The sequence below is a fragment of the Staurois parvus genome, unplaced genomic scaffold, assembly GCF_062004578.1.
Source record: "Staurois parvus isolate SC_StPar_1 unplaced genomic scaffold, SC_StPar_1.0 ptg000288l, whole genome shotgun sequence".
NCBI lineage: Eukaryota > Metazoa > Chordata > Amphibia > Anura > Ranidae > Staurois > Staurois parvus.
Genome location: NW_028318084.1, coordinates 623,931 through 645,898, shown reverse-complemented (window position 1 = coordinate 645,898; position 21,968 = coordinate 623,931). Strand labels below are relative to the sequence as shown.

The window sequence follows — 21,968 nt, the reverse complement described above, 5'->3', positions numbered from 1 at the left end:
CAGCAATGGGCAAACTACGGCCCGGCGGACCTTTTAATCCGGCCCGTGGAGCGTGGCAAACATTGGCTGTCAGAATGTGTGTAGGCGGGGCAGCGTAAGGAACGTGAGGGGAGCTAGGCTCCTCTCACAGTCCGCCCTGAAGACCGGAACGGCGCGGGAACACAGCGAGAGGAACGCGCGGAGCAAAGGTAAGTGAATTGACACAGGGGGGGACTTGGCTTACTACTTGGGGGGGAATAGTACTGTGGGGGATGAAATACTATATGAGGGATGAATTAATATGGGGGATGAATTAATATGGGGAATGAATTACTATAGGGGGGATGAATTACTATATGGGGGATGAATTACTATGGGGGATGAATTACTATATGGGGGATGAATTACTATGGGGGATGAATTACTATATGGGGGATGAATTACTATATGGGGGATGAATTACTATGGGGGATGAATTACTATATGGGGGATGAATTACTATGGGGGATGAATTACTATGGGGGATGAATTACTATATTGAGGATGAATTACTATATGGAGGATGAATTACTATATGGGGGATGAATTACTATGGGGGATGAATTACTATATGGGGGATGAATTACTATATGGGGGATGAATTACTATATGGGGGATGAATTACTATGGGGGATGAATTACTATATGGGGGATGAATTACTATGGGGGATGAATTACTATATTGAGGATGAATTACTATATGGGGGATGAATTACTATGGGGGATGAATTACTATATGGGGGATGAATTACTATACGGGGGATGAATTACTATACGGGGGATGAATTACTATATGGGGGATGAATTACTATGGGGGATGAATTACTATATGGGGGATGAATTACTATGGGGGATGAATTACTATATGGGGGATGAATTACTATATGGGGGATGAATTACTATGGGGGATGAATTACTATATGGGGGATAAATTACTATATGGGGAATGAATTACTATGGGGGATGAATAACTATATGGGGGATTAATTACTATGCTTACTATGGGGGAATATTACTATACTTAGTATGGATGACACATACACATCATTCATCTACTCTTGGTCCGGCCCCCGGGTCCAATATATGAACCCATTGCGGCCCTCAAGTCAAAAAGTTTGCCCACCCCTGGCCTATACTCTATACACTTCTAGTCATAAAACTGTTTCCGACAGTTAAAAGTCTCATTCAACTACAGGGATAGTGCAGTTAGGAAGTATATTCTTAACCTCTTGCCCTAGAGACACAAAAGAAAGTAAAAGGAAATCTATAGAAAAAGAAGGGAATTCCCATCTTAGACAATGTTTGCCAGAACAGGTGTCCCCACATTGGAAGGTTTAATGTCACCTCTTATTTGGGTTACAACTGTAAAGCAATAACTTCGTAGGAGTTCTTATCCTTCCCTACTCCATCCAAAGAAGGGTTTAGCCATAAATACACTTTAATATTCCAAAAAGGTACGCAACGCAAGTACGCAAACACTACAAATGATTAAATGTCTACCTATAAGGCCTACTTACAAGTCTTGCTTATATACTGTTTCAGCTTTTTCCTGAAAGAGGACCAGTGTTTGACCTCATGAGTATGAGTAAGGGGTCCTCACCAGAGAGGAGGTAACTATTGCAGCAAATGCTGGCTTTTTTTTATTTTTACAGGTCTGGAGGAATTACAGTTTTAATTTATTTAAAAGGCTAAAAAGGAATACCAAAGTACTTCTCTGTTCCAGGTACTAGGAGACAAAATGTGCAACATCCCCTAGTCAGCAACTGGACCTCAAGAATACTGACAATTACTAGATTGCAGGCAAACGTTACACTGTTTAGATAAAAGTACAGTCGCTCTATAACTAATCCTGTTACAATAGATATGTTTGGACTTAGAAAAAAACTTTAACGTGGTTCTAAAGGCAGACATTTTTTTACCTTAATACATTCTATGCATTAGGGTAAAAAAACTTCAAAAACCTCATCCCACCCCCACCCCCCCTTATACTTACATGAGCCTCATCTCAGTCCAGCTATGTGCACAAGATTTAAGGCTCTCCTGGGTCTCTCTCTCCTCACTGGCTCACACAGAAGCAGGAGCCATTGGCAGGAGCCATTAGTATCCAAAGGATTTAAGGCATGTGTAGACTTGTTTTAAAATCTCTTCATGCAAACACATTTTATGATGACTTTCTAATCCTTTGGACGTATGATAGCCACGGTGGGAGGGGAGAAGGACACAACTCTATGAGGTTTCAAATACTGGAATGCAATTTAGCAACAACTTTATTTCAAGAAAAGACACATTGCATTGACAGTGTTTTCTGATAGCCTTTCAATCACAGCCAGTGAGCCAATGATGAGAGAGCAGGGGGAGGGGTTAAGCCTGCTATTGGGGGTACTTGGCTGGGGGGAGGAGCCAGGACTGCCAGCAGGGGACCCAAAAAGAGGATCGGGGCTGCTCTGTGCAAAACCATTACACAGAGCAGGTAAGTATAACATCTTATTTTTTCTTTTAAAAAATTACAACCTTTAGAATCACTTTAAACCCCGTAAATTGTATCAGTTATCTTACATAAATTTGAAGTTAGGCTTTCTGATTGTGGTACTCATTTATCATCTACATTTAGAGACAAAATATTAGTACAGGAACCATCATGGTTATGGAAGGTTGTTTCCAACTCTATAATATCCAAAGGATTTAAGGCATGTGTATACTTGTTTTAAAATCTCTTCATGCAAACACATTTTATGATGACTTTCTAATCCTTTGGACGTATGATAGCCATGGTGGGAGGGGAGAAGGACACAACTCTATGAGGTTTCAAATACTGGAATGCAATTTAGCAACAACTTTATTTTTAAGAAAAGACACATTGCATTGACAGCGTTTTCTGATAGCCTTCTCCCACTCCCCTGGGTAAGATACACTATGTAAGTAATCAATGCTTCCTCACCACCTCCACAATGTGGAAGTCCTCACTCTTCCTTCATGGGGCTTTGGAATTTTAACTGACTGAACATGACTCTAGCACTCTGTTTGTTCTTGTGTCTTCCCTCTCATTAATGTGACAATGTTTTGGGTGATTGATCACTCTGTCTTGGGAACTGTCACATAGTGGAAGTCAAATATTTTCCTATAACTGGAAGCCCCTCTCCATTACAGCAAATGAGAAAAGGGCTCTGTGTCAGGAGGCAGCAAGAATACCTTCAATGGGAGGAAGGCTGTCAGGAGGCACTGTCACTTTGATTTAAATGGGCAAAATGATAGTATCTCTTTAAGTATAATATAATAATATCCAGTGATTTTGGATTCAATGATTTTTGTTTTCCCTGAACTTCTTACGATTTATGTAAAAGAAACACTATTTAACAAATAATAGAAAAAAGACTGATGAATGGGGGCTGTGAGCAATGTATTCATGAAATACCCTGCACAACAGCAGTGTTGCTGGAAAGTGTATTGTGACATTGGCAGCCATGTTATAAACTACACTACAGATATGAATGATCAAGGAATGTGTAAAGGTGCTGGTCCAGATTCAGTGGCTGACTCTGTAAAGGTAATGAAGTGACAAATGATTTTCTTTAACAGTATAGAAGTGTTCCTGGAGGCTATGGTGGAAAATTTTCAACAACACTAAAGGAACAGAGATTGAATAGTAAGGGTACACTAAACAAAACTGCCAACCGCACAAAATCTACAGAATCCATTTCATCTTTCAGACCTCATCAGTATGTACTATAATTCAATATTTATACATATTTGTTAGGCTGGCCATTATATAACAGGCTTCCTTGATCTACCATGAAACCCTGTACAGTGCTTGATGCATATAAAGCATATGATAGTTGTATTATTTTTCAGATATATTATTATAATAAGCACAATAATTCAGAAATTATTGTTTATGTATTCATGCTTGGCTACATATATTTTACTTCTTAGGTATATTTCTGAAACAGTTTGGAAGGATTTGCAACTAAGTATTTTAAAGTGGTTGTAAGTCATTACATATACTGTTCCTAGTGAAGTGACTGGCCTCATGTGATAGAGATGAAACAAATCCTCCTACATAAGTTGTACTTGTCTATCTGCAGTCTTCTCTTTTCCACACATGTTCAAAGTGTTGAATTTATTATTATTATTATTATAATACAGTATTTATAAAGCGCCAATAGTTCGCTCAGCGCTGTACATTACAAAGGGGGACAGAACATGTGACAGAACAATACCAATACAATGCAAAACATGAGGGGATTGAGTGCCCTGCTCTTTCGAGCTTACAATCTAGGAGGGAGGGGATGGTGGCACAGGAGGAGATAGCTGTGGGGGATGGAGTGGTAGGAAGAGTGGAGGAGGTCAGAAAGTTAGCAGGGGGTGGGGTAGGCTTCCCTGAAGAGATGGATTTTCAGGGTGCGCCTAAAGGAGAGGAGAGTAGGTGATAATCTGATGGGTTGGGGCAGGGAGTTCCAGAGGATGGGTGACACCCTGGAGAAGTCCTGGAGGCGGGCATGGGAGGAGGAGACCAGGGAACTAGAGAGAAGGAGGTCTTGTGAGGAGCGGAGTGTGCGTGTTGGGTGGTACTTGGATATTAGGTCAGTGATGTAGACGGCTTTGTACGTCAGTGTTAGGATTTTGAATTTGATCCGTTGCGCAATCGGAAGCCAGTGGAGGGATTGGCAGAGGGGGGTGGTGGAGATGGAGCGGTTGGAAAGGTGAATGAGTCTGGCAGCCGTATTCAGGATGGATTGAAGCGGGGATAGCCTGTGGCGAGGCAGGCCAGTGAGGAGGGAGTTGCAGTAGTCGAGTCGCGATATGATGAGGGAGTGGATGAGCTGTTTAGTGGTTTCTGGGGTTAGGAACGTGCGGATTTTGGCGATGTTGCGGAGGTGGAGTCTACACGAGTTTGTTAAAGATTGGACTTGGGGCTGGAAGGATAGGTTGGAGTCCAGAATGACACCAAGTACTCTGGCCTGCGGGGCGGGTTTGATGGTGGCGTTGTTGGATGTGATGGAGAAGTCAATGGGGGGTGGTGTCCGGGCTGGGGGGAAGACAAGAAACTCGGTTTTGGAGAGGTTCAGTTTAAGGAAGTGGAGCGACATCCAGTCAGATATGCCGCTCAGTAGGTGTGTGATTCGGGCGGAGACTGAGGGGGTGAGGTGGGGGGGTAGAGAGATAGATTTGCGTGTCATCGGCGTAGAGATGGTAGTTGAAGCCATGAGAGTGTATGAGTTGGCCAAGGGAGGAGGTGTAGATGGAGAAGAAAAGGGGCCTGAGGACAGAGCCTTGAGGGACCCCAACAGAGAGGGGGAGTGAGGGGGAGGTGGTAGCATTATAGGTAACGCTGAAAGAGCGTTATGACAGGTAGGATGAGAGCCTGTCTGAGTGTTCAGAAGTAAGAGGGCAGAGAGGTGAACTTTAATTCTGCAGAGCTCAGTGAGAAGAGTTCTAAGACCTGATTGCAGGGAAGAGATACCCCCCCCCCCCTCCGCACAGGACCAGAACTGAGGCTGTCACTCTTTTGGAGGTCCTTAACCTGCCACCAATTTTCTCTTGGTATCAGGAAAACTTGCCAAAAGTGATTCATGCTGATAGCAGAGGAGTAAGGCAGCAGACAGAGATTACACTTAAATTAAGACAAGTACACACTGTATTATTATTTATTTATTACAGGAACTTATATACCGCCATCAATCTACGCAGTGCTTTTACATATACAGTATATTGTACATTCACATCAGTCCCTAACCTTCAAGGGGCGTACAATCTAAGGTCCCTAATTCACATTCATACTTACACATACTAGGGCCAATTTAGACAGGAACCAATTAACCTACCAGCATGTCTTTGGAGTGTGGGTGGAAACCAGAGTACCAGCAGGAAACCCACGCAGGCACAGGGAGAACATGCAAACTCAAGGCAGGATTCGAGCCAATGACCCTATTAATGCCAAGCAATAGTGCTAACCATTTAGCCACTGTGCTGCCCATACAGGGATATGCTTTTTCCATATTTCATGTCTGAGGTTTGTAACCACTCTAATTTTAATTTTAATCTTACACAGCTTATTTTGTGTGTCTATACTGCTTTTTCCACCCATAAAAGTCAAGATGAATGCAATCAAAGGCAAGAAAAAAGCACCTTAAATCCCATATTAAAGTAAAATTTACTTTCTACTATATTTAACAAATGCAATCAGGTATCCATATGAGTCTGTTAGACTGATGGTGATGGGCTGGCTGGCACAGATGGGTTGGCTGGCACAGAATCAGTACGACTTTCACCACTGAAGACTGCTATATGTTTCTGGTGGTGAAGACAAGAATCTGATGAAGGAAGAGATTGTACTGCAACAGCTTGCGTGAATTTATAGTTTGCCAAACAAGTAGCCACCAATGTGACACTTCTTCCAACAGCATATACAAATCTAACAAGTTCTTTATGCAATATTAGAACTTTCACTCTTGCATTCATAGACCAGTACAGTCACTGAACCAGTAGTATAAGTGTCCAAGGCAATTTCTTCCTAACAGCATACAAATTAATATAATACGTCTTAACAGGAAAATCTGGAAAGACTTCAGAGTCTATTTTCAAAAGTCGTTTGAATTTGTTTTCTCTTTCATATTAAGAAAGATATTGTTGATCGATCTATGCCAGTAAATTGACAAGCCTTCACCAATTACACACTCAAAGAACATAATCTGTCAGTTATACAAAGCCAAGACTTCAACACCCAAACCTCTAAGTTCTGCCAAATTGCTGCAAATATACAACAGCTTTGCAAAATATCAAAACTATTAAAAACAAGCCTTGGGAAATCTTTTCATATGTCCAACTTGGAGTAGTATATTAATGTACACAAACAGTATAAGGGCAAGTATGCATGGGCTATCAGAAGCCACCCAAACACATGCCTGCATCTGGTTATACTCAACACTACCCGCAGTGAACCCTTACCCACTTTATAAAGGATTCATTGATCCCCCCTATTTCCAAGGTGTACATTTTCAGGTTTTTTTGAGTGTAGTAAAAAGTATGTCAATAGAAAAAAGACAAATTCAGTTGCATGGCATTGCACTCAACAAATCTTTTTATGTGTACACTCCTACAGATTAAAAATACAGATGGGAGTCGGACACATATGGATTCTGTTGATCTCAACATAACATAAGTGGATCTACACTGTCCAAAATTATTCAGAACCTTAGTATTGCATACACACTGTATTATGTACAGTCAGGTCCATAAATATTGGGACATGGACACAATTCTAACATTTTTGGCTCTATACACCACCACAATGGATTTGAAATGAAACGAACAAGATGTGTTTTAACTGCAGACTGTCAGCTTTAATTTGAGGGTATTTACATGCAAATCAGGTGAGCGGTGTAGGAATTACAACAGTTTGCATATGTGCCTCCCACTTGTTAAGGAACCAAAAGTAATGGGACACTTGGCTTCTCAGCTGTTCCATGGCCAGGTGTGTGTTATTCCCTCATTATCCCAATTACAATGAGCAGATAAAAGGTCCAGAGTTCATTTCAAGTGTGCTATTTGCATTTGGAATCTGTTGCTGTCAACTCTCAAGATGAGATCCAAAGAGCTGTCACTATCAGTGAAGCAAGCCATCATTAGGCAGAAAAAACAAAACAAACCCATCATAGAGATAGCAAAAACATTAGGCGTGGCCAAAACAACTGTTTGGAACATTCTTAAAAAGAAGGAACGCACCGGTGAGCTCAGCAACACCAAAAGACCCGGAAGACAACGGAAAACAACTGTGGTGGATGAGCGAAGAATTCTTTCCCTGGTGAAGAAAACACCCTTCACAACAGTTGGCCAGATCAAGAACACTCTCCAGGAGGTAGGTGTATGTGTGTCAAAGTCACCAATCAAGAGAAGACTTTACCAGAGTGAATACAGAGGGTTCACCACAAGATGGAAACCATTGGTGAGCCTCAAAAACAGGAAGGCCAGATTAGAGTTTGCCAAACGACATGTAAAAAAGCCTTCACAGTTCTGGAACAACATCCTATGGACAGATGAGACCAACATCAACTTGTACCAGAGTGATGGGAAGAGAAGAGTATGGAGAAGGAACTGCTCATGATCCTAAGCATACCACCTCATCAGTGAAGCATGGTGGTGGTAGTGTCATGGCGTGGGCATGTATGGCTGCCAATGGAACTGCTTCTCTTGTATTTATTGATGATGTGACTGCTGACAAAAGCAGCCGGATGAATTGTGAAGTGTTTGGGGAATATTATCTGCTCATATTCAGCCAAATGCTTCACAACGCATTGGACGCTTCACAGTGCAGATGGACAATGACCCAAAGCAGACTGCAAAAGCAACCAAAGAGTTTTTTAAGGGAAAGAAGTGGAATGTTATGCAATGGCCAAGTCAATCACCTGACCTGAATCCGATTGAGCATTTCACTTGCTGAAGACAAAACTGAAGGGAAAATGCCCCAAGAACAAGCAGGAACTGAAGACAGTTGCAGTAGAGGCCTGGCAGAGCATCACCAGGGATGAAACCCAGCGTCTGGTGATGTCTATGCGTTCCACACTTCAGGCTGTAATTGACTGCAAAGGATTTGCAACCAAGTATTAAAAAGTGAAAGTTTGATTTATGATTATTATTCTGTCCCATTACTTTTGGTCCCTTAACAAGTGGGAGGCACATATGCAAACTGTTGTAATTCCTACACCGTTCACCTGATTTGGATGTAAATACCCTCAAATTAAAGCTGACAATCTGCAGTTAAAGCACATCTTGTTTGTTTTATTTCAAATCCATTTTGGTGGTGTATAGAGCCAAAAATGTTAGAATTGTGTCAATGTCCCAATTTTTATGGACCTGACTGTATACAATACAAAAAGCTTCAATATAAATACAACTTTTTTATACATTTTCTTTGAATAAATACATTTTTTTTAAATTACACTGTCTGCAGAACTTTACTTTTTCATTTCCAGTCTTTAACATTGAAAGAAAGCAACTTAATCAGTAGATCCAAAAAGTATATCACAGCCAAGAAGAAACACATGCATGATTAATATGTCTGTTATCATTAGGCAATTACAATTACAACTGACAGTTGTGAGAAAAAGTTGTGCGATTTCAGGAACAAGCTTAAAATGTGACCTGATCTTTATCCACTATCATATCTGAAATAAACAAATAGTTCTGTATACAAGATGGGTTAAAATACCCTTTGAGTGCTGCTCAGACCTTGCTCGTTTAAACTGTCTCAGTTCATGTATATTTTGGATATACTGTATCTAGTCTAAATGACATGCTTTGGATCAAACAAGAGCACTTCAGTTGGATTAAAGGATAGGTTCATCTTTCTTAACATGTTACACCCACATTCAGGATGTAACATGTTACAGATGCAGCTGCTCCCACCCCCAACCCCCCGTTTTGACAGCAAGCGGCCGAGTCATTCATTCACAGAGTTCTGTGAATGTGAAAACTACAGGTACTCAATGAACTACCAGGGCACTGTTGAACACTCTAGGCCAGTCTTTTTCAACCTTTTCGAGACAGAGGAACCCCTAAGATAAATTTCAGGTCTCAGAGAACCCCTGCTAAAAATGACTATATCTACAACATCAGTGTCAGGAATGGACTTGCCAGTAATGGTGGGACTCACCTGCCTTGTGGGCTGCAGTACCAGGGCTGGCCAGCGGGTGCTCCCAGCAATCAGAGACTCAACCCTGCAGCCAGCCAAACACCTGAAGCTGATTATGCAGGTGTATTTAAGGGATAGCCAGACCTGCAGTCTGTGCCTTGGTGTGTGTTTTTCCTGGGCCCCTGTATCTTGTTACCTGCATTCCTGTTCCTGTTCCTGTCCCTGTCTGACTGATTCGTTGCTGACCCTGCCTGATCCGGACCTCTGCTGACTTCTCCTGTTTGATCCCTGGCTTGTGACCCCGACCATTCTCTGCCTGACCTCCTGTACCTACCTGCCCGTTAGTTGCTGTACCCGGCTCGTGACCTGACTACTCTCTGCCTGCTCCTCCTGTTCCTACCTGCCCGATTGTTATTGACCCGGCCTGCCTGACGACGCTTGCATTGTATGTATTGTTATCTGTGGGTGGTTTGGTTTGGTTCGTTTGCACTGTGTTATGTTTTAGTATTGCACTGCGTTTATGTATTGTTAGTGTTAATAAATTATATTGTTTATAACATATCTGAAGCCTGCGTTACCCTGCGTCAGTTCACATACCACTGGTCATACCCGGAGCCCTGACAATCAGTGTGATGATCAGTGGGAAGAATACTCCTTATGGTTCGCTACTGAACTTGTGGTTACTGGGTGTCATGAACTTATCTGAGAGGCAGAAATTGGTCATTGCTCAAGGAACCCCTAGCAACCTCTGGAGGAACCCTGGTTGAGAAACCCTGATCTAGGCAATTCACTGAGCAGGGGCGGACTGACCATTTGGAAACTCAGGCACTGCCCGAGGGCCCGGGGTCAGTAGGGGGCCCCATGAGATGCCCCTGGTACCTTTTTCTTCGGCTTTTTTGAGTTTGGGCAAGGACACAGGGGCCCCATGATCCCCTATTGCCCGGGGGCCCCATGAGTTGTCAGTCCGCCCCTGTCACTGAGTCTACCTGTCAGTGTGTAAAGTGTCTGTCCGTATGAGGTAAGAGCAGATAGCTTACACAGCCTGTCTGCAAGAGTCATACATAGAACTCACAATCTGCTGATTTCAGGTGTAATGCTTTGCACATTTTTTAATCCACAAAAAAAACATGCATTTATTTATTTTACAAAAGTGGACTTATCTTTTATAGTCAGATCTGCACCATTCTAAAGCACAGAATGCATAGAAGTTGATATTTTTTAAACCACTATCTCCAGTAAGGCCAAACTGACTACAGCACCGGGGAAATTAATGATTTCAGAGGAAAATTAAGAATAACCATTGAAATACAAATAGAGATCCTCCTGCGCAAAAAGGGAAAAAAAGAAACCCTACTGGAAGCTGCCAGCACTTAACCTGCTACCCAAACAGTGTAAACAATAAAATTATATATAGTGCAGCGCTCAAATCTAAATCAAATACTACAATAATTGTGCTCACATGCAATAGTGTCACAAAATAAATCTAACACAAATCATTAGGTGAGATATCTTCATTCAAAAGTGCCACTCAGTGTTATTCATCCCTTCGTACCCACATATTATAACAATTATAAATAAATATAAATAAACTATCATAAGAAAAAATAATAAAACATAATTTTCACAGTGCTCCAAGTATAATGTGTGACCACACTTAATATATTAAACAAGTCAAAAATAATTAGAATGTCCATATAAACTGGTAGTAAATTCATGCAATGTGTAAAAAAATGTGCAAACAAATGTGATCTTGTTCCACAACCATGCCACTCTTCACCTCCTAAGACTAAATTGCCTCCTCACCTTCTTAAACTGACCCCTAAGGGCCAAACAGCTTTCAGGATCACTCAGGATCCTTATCCCCTGGTAACAGGTACTTCTCCTGACGTTGTAGATCACTTTAGGGTATATCCATTACCCCAAATCGGAAGCCTCTAGGGAATAATTGCTCACCAGCCCGGTGAGCAAAAAAGAATCCTCTAAGTGTAGTATTAAAGCCAAAAACACTTTAATGGTACTAATCATATAAACATAGCCACTCACATATGTCCATACTTTTCCTTGGCCAGTATGCCAGTATCATCATCATGCCCAGAGGAAGTCACGAGTGATAGTGACGTAACGCGTAGGCACGTTAGCACGCACACTTCCGGTACGCGGTGACGCACTTCCGGGGCCAGCCGCCATCTTGGTATACCCAGGAAGTCCTTCTGATTACATGCAGCACACTCGCATACTGGCCAAGGAAAAGTATGGACATATGTGAGTGGCTATGTTTATATGATTAGTACCATTAAAGTGTTTTTGGCTTTAATACTACACTTAGAGGATTCTTTTTTGCTCACCGGGCTGGTGAGCAATTATTCCCTAGAGGCTTCCGATTTGGGGTAATGGATATACCCTAAAGTGATCTACAACGTCAGGAGAAGTACCTGTTACCAGGGGATAAGGATCCTGAGTGATCCTGAAAGCTGTTTGGCCCTTAGGGGTCAGTTTAAGAAGGTGAGGAGGCAATTTAGCCTTAGGAGGTGAAGAGTGGCATGGTTGTGGAACAAGATCACATTTGTTTGCACATTTTTTTACACATTGCATGAATTTACTACCAGTTTATATGGACATTCTAATTATTTTGGACTTGTTTGATTAATATATTAAGTGTGGTCACACATTATACTTGGAGCACTGTGAAAATTATGTTTTATTATTTCTTCTTATGATAGTTTATTTATATTTATTTATAATTGTTATAATATGTGGGTACGAAGGGATGAATAACACGGAGTGGCACTTTTGAATGAAGATATCTCACCTAATAATTTGTGTTAGATTTATTTTGTGACACTATTGCATGTGAGCACAATTATTGTAGTATTTGATTTAGATTTGAGCGCTGCACTATATATAATTTTAAGAATAACCATTGTTTCCTGATTTGGTAAATATGCAAATTCAAGTTAGAAACTCAAATTCAATGGTTTTGTCTGCACTCCACTTCATAAAGACACTTAATATGTAACAGTCAAAAAAAGTGACAAACAAGTGGCTTACCTTAACATGTGCTAGATACTGGTCACATTTCTCTTTCATGTGGGTAAGCTGTATCTTCTCACTAATATGAGCAACAGTTTCCCCTGATGAAACCAAGAACACCCTGGGTTGTTGACTTTTCTCTCTCTTCTCAATATCAGCGGACAAATTGTATGTTAAACCTGCAAGATACAGTCATTCATGAAAAAGTTATAAATACATAAAAAGTGAGCACTTTCAGGTCAGCAGCCAGTGCACTAAAGGTGATCACAGCAAACCTTATAAAGTACCAAATACAATAAAGTAAAGTTGGCCTCCCCTCTGATGATGTGCTCTGCAGGCCTAAGGAGGAGCCAACAGAGTGTGACGTCACAGCCACCTGGAGCCACGAGGAGGCCCGGTGGCCATCTTAACTAAGGGGATACCCTATGGCGATCCACTACCACCAGAGGGAGGGAGCCCTGTACCCAGGCTGTGCACCCATCCAACCTTAAGGGGACCTCTGGACCTAGCAGTTTAACCATACACTACCAAGACAAGATTATCTACCCTTAGATAGAAGCTCACCTACTCCGCCTACACAAGTGACCCTGGTGGATATTGATTACATGCGCATTGTCTGTGCGTGTCTGGTGAGTGCGCATTTTTATCATTTGTTCCTGCCACAACTTGACTTGGTATCCTGCTATAACAAGTGGATCATCCATAATTTATATTTTATGTACTGTCTATGTATGCTTCTATTTTTTGAGGACATTTTATCATTAATTTATGCTTTTATTATTCATTGTTACTATCTAGCGCTGCACTTTATTTTATTTGATTCATGAAAAAGTGACGACACAACAAATGTATCTACAGGTGAATGCTAGGCCTGATTCACTTAAAGGCTTCTTTTTTTTAGCTGCTTATTCCATTGCTGGGAGCTGCATTTATCATGAAGGTTTGGGTACTCCCACCTTCATGGAGGAAAAAGTGAATCTTTCTGGACAGAAGAATAGGAGTGGCCTGCTTCTCCAATTACTCACTGTAACAATGTCCTATATTCCAAAAGAACACCTTTAACACTTATCTTTGCTATTTTTAAACCAGCTATCAGTCAACACTTTAACACATATGAAAAAGTCTGACAGTGAACTTTAAAGGGTTACTTCATCTTTAACAAAAAACCGCCTATGCCAGGGGTGGGCAATGTGCGGCTCTCCAGCTGTTGTGGAACTACATTTCCCATGAGGCATTGCAAAGAATGGACATTGCAAAACTGACAGAGGCACGATGGAACTTGTAGTTCTGCAACAGCTGGAGAGCCGCACATTGCCCACCCCTGGCCTATGCCATTAAAAGGTGCCTGTAGATAAAAACAAATTGTGCAGCTTTGACCAAAGTTAAAATATGCCCTTGCTATAGGTGCAGACCATTTACATATCTTCCATTGCTAGTTGATAAACTCTCAGAGAGATGGCATCATCCCATCCTGCCTTGTTGCTAGGAGGTTGCTAAGCTACTCTCAACCAATTCAAGATCGTGAGCGAGGAGAGGGAAAGCCGATCTGTGCAGCCTGTTTAGGGATCTGTGAGTAAATGCTGATTTTACTGTGCAGTTACACACAGACCACACACAGTGCAGTCATCTGTCACTAGTGCACCAAGCAGCATTGGTCACAGTGTCCAAGTGCATCTGTAATAGTGTCCCATTGCAACACCAACAACTGTGTCCCAGTAGACCAACATCTGTCAGTGTTTCTAGTGGACTGTCAACACCTATCCATGTCTCTAGTGGACTGTCAACGTCTGTCAGTGTCCCTAGAGGACTGTCAACATCTGTTGGTGTCCCAGTGGACCGTCAACATCTGTCGGTGTTGCTACTGAACCATCAACTTCTGCCACAGTGTCCCAGTGAATATTAACATCTGTCAGTGTCCCCAGTGCGTATCAACATCTGTTGATGTCCCAGTGGACCATCAACATCTGGCGGTGTTGCTACTGAACCATCAACTTCTGTCACAGTGTCCCAGTGGACCATCAACATCTGTCGGTGTGCTACTGAACCATCAACTTCTGTCACAGTGTCCCAGTGGACCATCAACATCTGTCGGTGTCCCAGTGCACCAACATCTTCCTCAATTGTGTACTAGTGTAACATCAGTCAGTGTTAGTGGGTCAGTATCTGATTCAGAAGAGGAAGGGGTCCCAACAAAGATTCAGGTAATCTGAGGAGGAGCAGGCAAATACCAGCAGCTCTGTATATCATGGTGAAATGGCGAGCACTAGCAGTGCAGTACACCCAGATGATAACCCAGGCACTAGTAGTGGGGTGTCACATCTGCCACAATGAACTAGGGCCCACACCACATGTAGTATCGCTGAAGGCCCCTTTCACATGGGTCGGATCAATTTTTCTCTGGCCACTGATCCCCTGCTGAGCTGAGCAGAGCGGGAAGATGACAGGTCCATGTCTGCTCCCCTTTTGCAGAGAAGACACGGCCATATCTTTATGTTCGGTGGGATGTAAATGGACTGGCTATCCATTTACACCTGACTGCCCTGTGATCCAGCCAGACAGAGGAAAACAGATCATCTTTGTTTTTGCCGGATCGAATTAGAGGTAAGCAGGTGTAAACGGACACAAGTCCATTTACATCTGCTGCTCCACAGAGGGGAATGGAAGTTCTGATTGGGTCTGTGTGAAAGAGGCATACTCGGAAGGAGTAGCAGAATGTGTTTTGAGCTGTATTTCTAAGTATGCTTAAGCTGGGTGTTAGAAATATCTTAGAAATTGACAAGTTTGTGTAAAACAAATAAGATTTCATTTTCTTTCCACATTCTCAAAAAATTAGTGGCAAAAAAAAAAGACATGTTCAAAAGACCCATTATGCCTCAAAGAAATTACGCTGGGGTGTTTGCTTTCCAAAATGTGGTCATTTTGTGGGTGTTTCTACTGTCTTGGTGCCCCAGGGCCTCAAAAAATGTGACAAGTAGTCAGAAAATTGGACGTATAGTTTGTGTCCCTAAAACACCTGAAGGTGCTCCTCGGATGTTGGGCCTTTTTATGTGGCTAGCTTGTGAAAACGTCTCACATATGTGGTAACGACATATGCATTTTGGGATGTATTTCTTAGTATGGCCATGCTGTGTGTTAGAAATATCTTATAAATTGACAACTGTGTGTAAAAAATAATATGTTTTCATTTTCCTTCCACATTTTCCAAAAACTTGTGGCAAAAAAAATGATATGTTCAAAAGACTATAGTTACATAGTTAATCTGGTTGAAAAAAAACCACAAGTCCATCCCTTTCAATCAAGAGAGAAGAAATAAAAGACACACATACACACACACAAATAGAAAACCTATTGCCTCTTACTAAATCCGTTGGGGTGTCTACCTTCCAAAAAGGGGTCATTTGGGGGGGGGGGGTATTTGTATTATCCTTGCGTTTTAGGGCCTCAGAAAACTAGGGCATCAGTGCATCAGGATTGGTCAGTTCTCATAGTTTGTAGACTTTATGACTTTCACACAGACTAAATTTTCTTTTAACCAAAGAAATGTAGCAGATTACATTTTTGCCTACATTTATGAAGAAAGATTATTTATTTGCAAAATTTTACAACAGAAACTAAGAAAAACATTTTTTTTTCCAAAATTTGCAGTCTTTTTTTTATTTAGCAAAAAATAAAAACCCAGTGGTGTTTAATTACTGCCAAAAGAAAGCTCTATTTGTCTCAAAAATGATAAAAATGTAATAGGGTACAGTGTTGCATGACTGAGTAATGGGGGCCGAAAAAAAAAAATCGGCTGATTTTCGCACCTTTAGTGGGTTAATTGGCCGTTTTTCGAGCTTTTTGCAAATTGTTTTATCGGGCATGTTGGAAAATTTGCGGCCGATTTTATGGATAAAAAAAATGATGGAGGAGGAGGAAGAGGAGGAGGAGGAAGAGGAGGAGGAGGATGATTCCAGTCCACTATTATATTTTATATGAAAAGTTTTTCCTTCCTGAATAGATTTGAAATTAACTCTAAGAACTAAAATATTGAGGTCTCCCATTGTGTGGTCTGGTTGTGCGAAATGGTGTCCCACAGGTGTGCAGAGGTCATCTTCTTTATGTTCCCTGGACTAGTCCAGTGCAGAAAATGCAGCGGAGGATCTTGTGTTAGCGAAGCGGGACAGAAGTTGCAAACAAGGATGAATTGGCACAGACATACCGTCAGGGAACATACCTGTGGAACACCATTTTGCACAACCAGGCCACACAATGGGAGACCTCAATATTTTAGTTCTTAGAGGAAATTTCAAATCTATTCAGGAAGGAAAAACTTTTGAACTAAGAATGATAATTATATTTGACACAAGCAGGGGCGGACTGACCATTTGGAAACTCGGGCACTGCCTGAGGGCCCAGGGTCAGTAGGGGGCCCCATGAGATGCCCCTGGTACCTTTTTCATAGGCTTTTTTGAGTTTGGGCAAGGACACAGGGGCCCCATGATCCCCAATTGCCCGGGGGCCCCATGAGTTGTCAGTCCGCCCCTGGACACAAGAGATAACGGCCTGAATTTGAACATGGGATTCCTCAACCATTATCCAACAGTTTTACCACCTCAAGCATGGCTGCCTCTGCGTGAGTGTAGTATCCCCCCCCCTCCCCCCTCGCTTTTGCTGTCTCTTAGCTCTAGCATCTTTTTTTTTTTTTTTTTCATCCCTTCTAATATTCTGCTGAAACTTTGTGATTTGTATTTGTATAGTACTGCTTGGACCTTGAAGAAGGGGACATTCCCTGAAAGCTTGTCCTCAAAATTGTATGTTAGTGCAAATAAAAAAAGTATCACGGACAATACTCAATTGTTTCTGTACCGAGTGCACTAATACGGCTACAATCACCTCAACCAGACAGATGGCAGAAATTTATGAATGGGAAATGAAGGAATTAATCTTTCATTTGTTTTCATCAGCGAGAGATCTAATTTTTTAAACAATATATCCCCCCCCATATGCATGATCACCAGCCTGTCACTTTATGTGACCATATATTAATCCCTTCACCTACTTCATCCTGCACATCAACACATTAATCCCTTCATCTCCATCCTTTATCTCTGTGTGACCTTTACATTAACCCCTGCACCCTCCTCCTTCCTCTGAGTATGACCTGTGCAATAATATATTTAGTGCACCATTACCATGCTCCATGTTTTATCGACCTCAATATCATCATGTCTATCCATCTTCTAAAAATTATGACAAAAAATGAGACCACCCTGCGGTGTCTACTTTCCAAAAAATTTGGGTTTTTATACTGTTCTGCCATTTTTATTCGCTATGTATAGAACAGAACATAAGGGAAACCTTTCAGTTTAATAGTTAAAAAAAAAAAAAAAAAATACTGTTGTTATTAACCATTTGCCCTCCAGAGGATTTACCCCCCTTCCTGACCAGGCCATTTTTTGCGTTACGCTGCTCCGTTACTTTAACTGACAATTGCGTGGTCATGCAACACTGAACCCAAATTAAATGTACATCCTTTTATTCCCACAAATTGAGATTTCTTTTGGTGGTATTTGATCGCCTGTGTATTTTTTATTTTTTGCGCTACAAAAAAAAGAAAGACCTCCAATTTTGAGAAAAAAAACTATATTTTTGACTTTTTGCTATTAAACGTGTCTAGTAAAAAAAATGTAAAAATCAAATTTCGGCATAAATTTAGGCCAAAATGTATTCTGCGACATGTCTTTGCTAGAAAAAAATCCCAATACGTGTAAATTAATTGGTTTATGTGAAAGTCATACTGTTTACAAATGGCGGTATATATACTGGGATTTTTTAATATTGTTTCTGTTATTTTTACTAGTAATGGCCACGATCAGCAACTTATAGCGGGACTGCAGCGGGCATTCTGACACTGGGGCGAACTGATCTGGTGTCACTGACATCCCCAGTGACACCAATACAGTAAAGAGTGCTAAAAAAATAAACACTGACACTGTACTAATGGCACTGGGCAGGAAGGGGTTAACATGAGGGGTGATCAAAAGCTTAACTGTGTGCTGTTTTACTGTATGCTATGTCCCTGTGTTTCACTGTAAGCACACTGCTTTGCATGGCTGTGCAGAGCATAGCCATCTAAAGCAGTGTGCACGAGCTGACAGGGAGGAGAACTGTTTTATTTACAAACAGTTCTCCTCCCCATCAGAGATGCTCAGCAATCACTGTGCGCCGGCAAGTAATCACCATCCGGGACCCGGTGATTGACAGCCGTGGCCACGAATGGCGGCACAGGTAGGACATGCACACGCCCCCTACTCGGAAATGCAAAATCACATATACAGTATATACACGTGCCGCCCTGTAGCAGTATTTCTGCTATAGGGAAGCCAGGAAGCAATTAAAGCGGAGCTCCTGGCTCCCCCCAAAAAAAATAAGTCAGCAGCTACAAATACTGTAGCTAATGTCTTTTAATAAAAGGGCAATTACCTGTCCTGGGGGTCCAGCGATGTCCTCACCTAAGTTGATTCTTCAATTGGCTTCAGGAGCTGGCGCCGACATCTTCAGTAAGGGAAACCAGAAGTGAAGCCTTATGGCTTTACAGTCGGTTTCCTGCTGCGCATTAGCGAAACGTGCTGCGCTTTGTGAATGGGCAGCAGTCTTCTGGGACCTGTGAAGTGTCCCAGAAAGCTGTGGGGGTTGGGTGGGGGGCGAAGATCCAGCTCAGAGTAATGCCATGACCTGACCAGGAACTGGAAGCAGGTACCCTTCAAAACTAGGTACGTGCCCCCCCCCCCCCAAAAAAAAAGATGTCAAATGTGGCAGTGGAGGGAGGGGTAGGTAGACAAGCGGAACTTCCCCTTTTGGGTGGAGTTCAATTTTAGGTATTGCCAAAAGAAACTATCACAGCCAGGGGCGGACTGACCATTTGGAAACTCAGGCACTGCCCGAGGGCCCAGGGTCAGTAGGGGGCCCCATGAGATTCCCCTGGTACCTTTTTCATAGGCTTTTTTAAGTTTGGGTAAGGACACAGGGGCCCCATGATCCCGTTTGGCCTGGGGGCCCCATGCGTTGTCAGTCAGCAACTGATCACAGCACTGAAAACTAGCCTGGTAATGAAGGAGTGCTGCACACTAGTACTGGTACACAGGTGGTTAATGCTCCTCTCTAGCCCCGACATTATTGATTTTCTATTACGGCTATCAGTGTTAGTCTGACCCCTAGTAACAATCAATAAGCATGTGTCATTTGCTACAAGAAAAGATTTATGTCATCCTATCAAAAGTGTGTTCACTTCAAATACTGCGTTAGGTAACAGAGTGAATAAAAAATAAATAAAAGCAAACTTTCTTAAACACCTACATGCATCTAAAAATATATATTTTTAACAATATGACTCTGTTTTATGAGACGCAAGATATGGACATTCATTTGTAAAGCGATCTGCAAATCTTTCCAAAAGTAAAATAAGTACACTACACAAACAGCAAACACTGTGACATAACCATCTCAGCTATTGACAGGACAGTTACAATCAATAAAAATGCTTTTGAAGGTCACAGTCAGGTTATCGTAACTGAAGTTACTAAAATAAACAGTCCATAAACTCTGACTTGTGGACAAAATATTTACACTGTAAACTGATCCATCCTGGTGACTGAATAAACTCAATAAACTGACAAGTTTCAGATAACTCCGAGTTTGTGGGCAGATGAAAGTAATCTGAAGGTATTATACACACACACACACGCACACACACTGTTATGTCACATAACAAAAAGAGAAAAAAGGAAAAAAAAAGATTAAAAGACAAAAAAAAATAAAAACATTGTTGCACCTATACAAATTTCCTAGGATAGAAATGAAAAATTTGGATTTTGCCTTTTAAAGTTTGGTTCAAGCACCAAAAAAAAGCATGTTCAAAAAGTTGAAAAAGTCAAACATAAAAAAGTCCCTTAGTCTAAACAAACATTTGTAAACGTTTATAGTAGCAAACAGTTTGGATGACTTACAGTTGGAAGAAAAAGTATGTGAACCCCTTGGGGTTACGTGGAGTTTTGCATGAATTGGGCATAAAATGTGCTCTGAACATCATCTAAGTCACAACAATAGAAGAACACATTCTGCTGAACATAATACTACACAAACATTAGATGTTGCCATGGTTTAATTGCACATAACATGTAAACATTCACAGTGCAGGGAGGAAAAAGTATGTGAGCCTTTGGACTTAATAACTGGTTGACACTCCTTTGGCAGCAATAACCTCAACCAAATGTTTCCTGTAGTTGCAGATCAGACCTGCACAACGATCTGGAGTAATTTTGGACCACTCCTCTTCACAAAACTGTTTCAGTGTAGCAATATTCTTGGGATGTTTGGTGTGAATCGTTCTCTTAAGGTCATGCCACAGCATTTCAATTGGGTTGAGGTCAGGACTCTGACTGGGCCACTCCAGAAGGCGTATTCTGTGCTGTTGCAGCCATTGTTTTGTTGAATTACTTGTATGCTTTGGGTCATTGTCCTGTTGCATCACCCATCCTCTGCGGAGCTTCAGTTGGCGGACAGACGGTCGTACGTTTTCCTGCAAAATGTCTTCATAAACTCTGGAATTCATTTTCCCATCAATGACAACAATCCATCCAAGCCCTGAGGCAGCAAAGCAGCCCCAGACCATGATGCTCCCTCCGCCATGTTTTACAGTGGGGATGAGGTTTTGATGTTGGTGTGCTGTGCCTTTTTTTCTCCACACATAGTGCTGTGTGTTCTTCCCAAACAACTCTTTTGCAAACTTCAAACGTGCTGCAATATTCTTTTTGGACAGCAATGGCTTCCTCCGTGGTGTCCTCCCATGTACTCCATTCTTGTTTAATGTTTTCCTTATTGTAGATGTGTCAACAAAAATGTTAACATGTGCCAGAGATTTCTGTAGGTCTTTAGCTGACACTCTGGGATTCTTCTTTACCTCATGCAGCATTCTGCGCTGTGCTCTTGCAGTCATTTTTACAGGATGACCACGCCTAGGGAGAGTAGCAACAGTGCTAAACTTTCTCCATTTGTAGACAGTCTGTCTTACCGTGGACACATGAACATCAAGGCTTTTGGAGATACTTTTGTAACCCTTTCCAGCTTCATGCAAGTCAACAATTCTTGATCGTAGGTCTTCTGAGACCCCTTTATGCAAGGCATGGTTCACATCAGACAGTGCTTCTTGAAACCAGTAAACCCAAAACAGGTGTGTGTTTTTTAAGGGCAGGACAATTGTCAGCAACACCATTACTGCAGCTGTGCTGTCTGTCACTGTTTGCCGCCGATCGCC

General features: G+C 41.7%; 1 protein-coding gene across 1 annotated transcript in view; it reads right to left on the bottom strand.

Moving 5' to 3' along the window:
- The window catches only part of ITGA9 (integrin subunit alpha 9), a 694,926-nt gene that overhangs the window by 374,758 nt on the left and 298,200 nt on the right, over positions 1–21,968 (bottom strand). Inside the window, exon 15 of the mRNA XM_089682391.1 lies at positions 12,695–12,855. Coding sequence (XP_089538517.1) covers positions 12,695–12,855 — 161 coding nt within the window. The remainder of the gene's footprint in view (positions 1–12,694; positions 12,856–21,968) is intronic.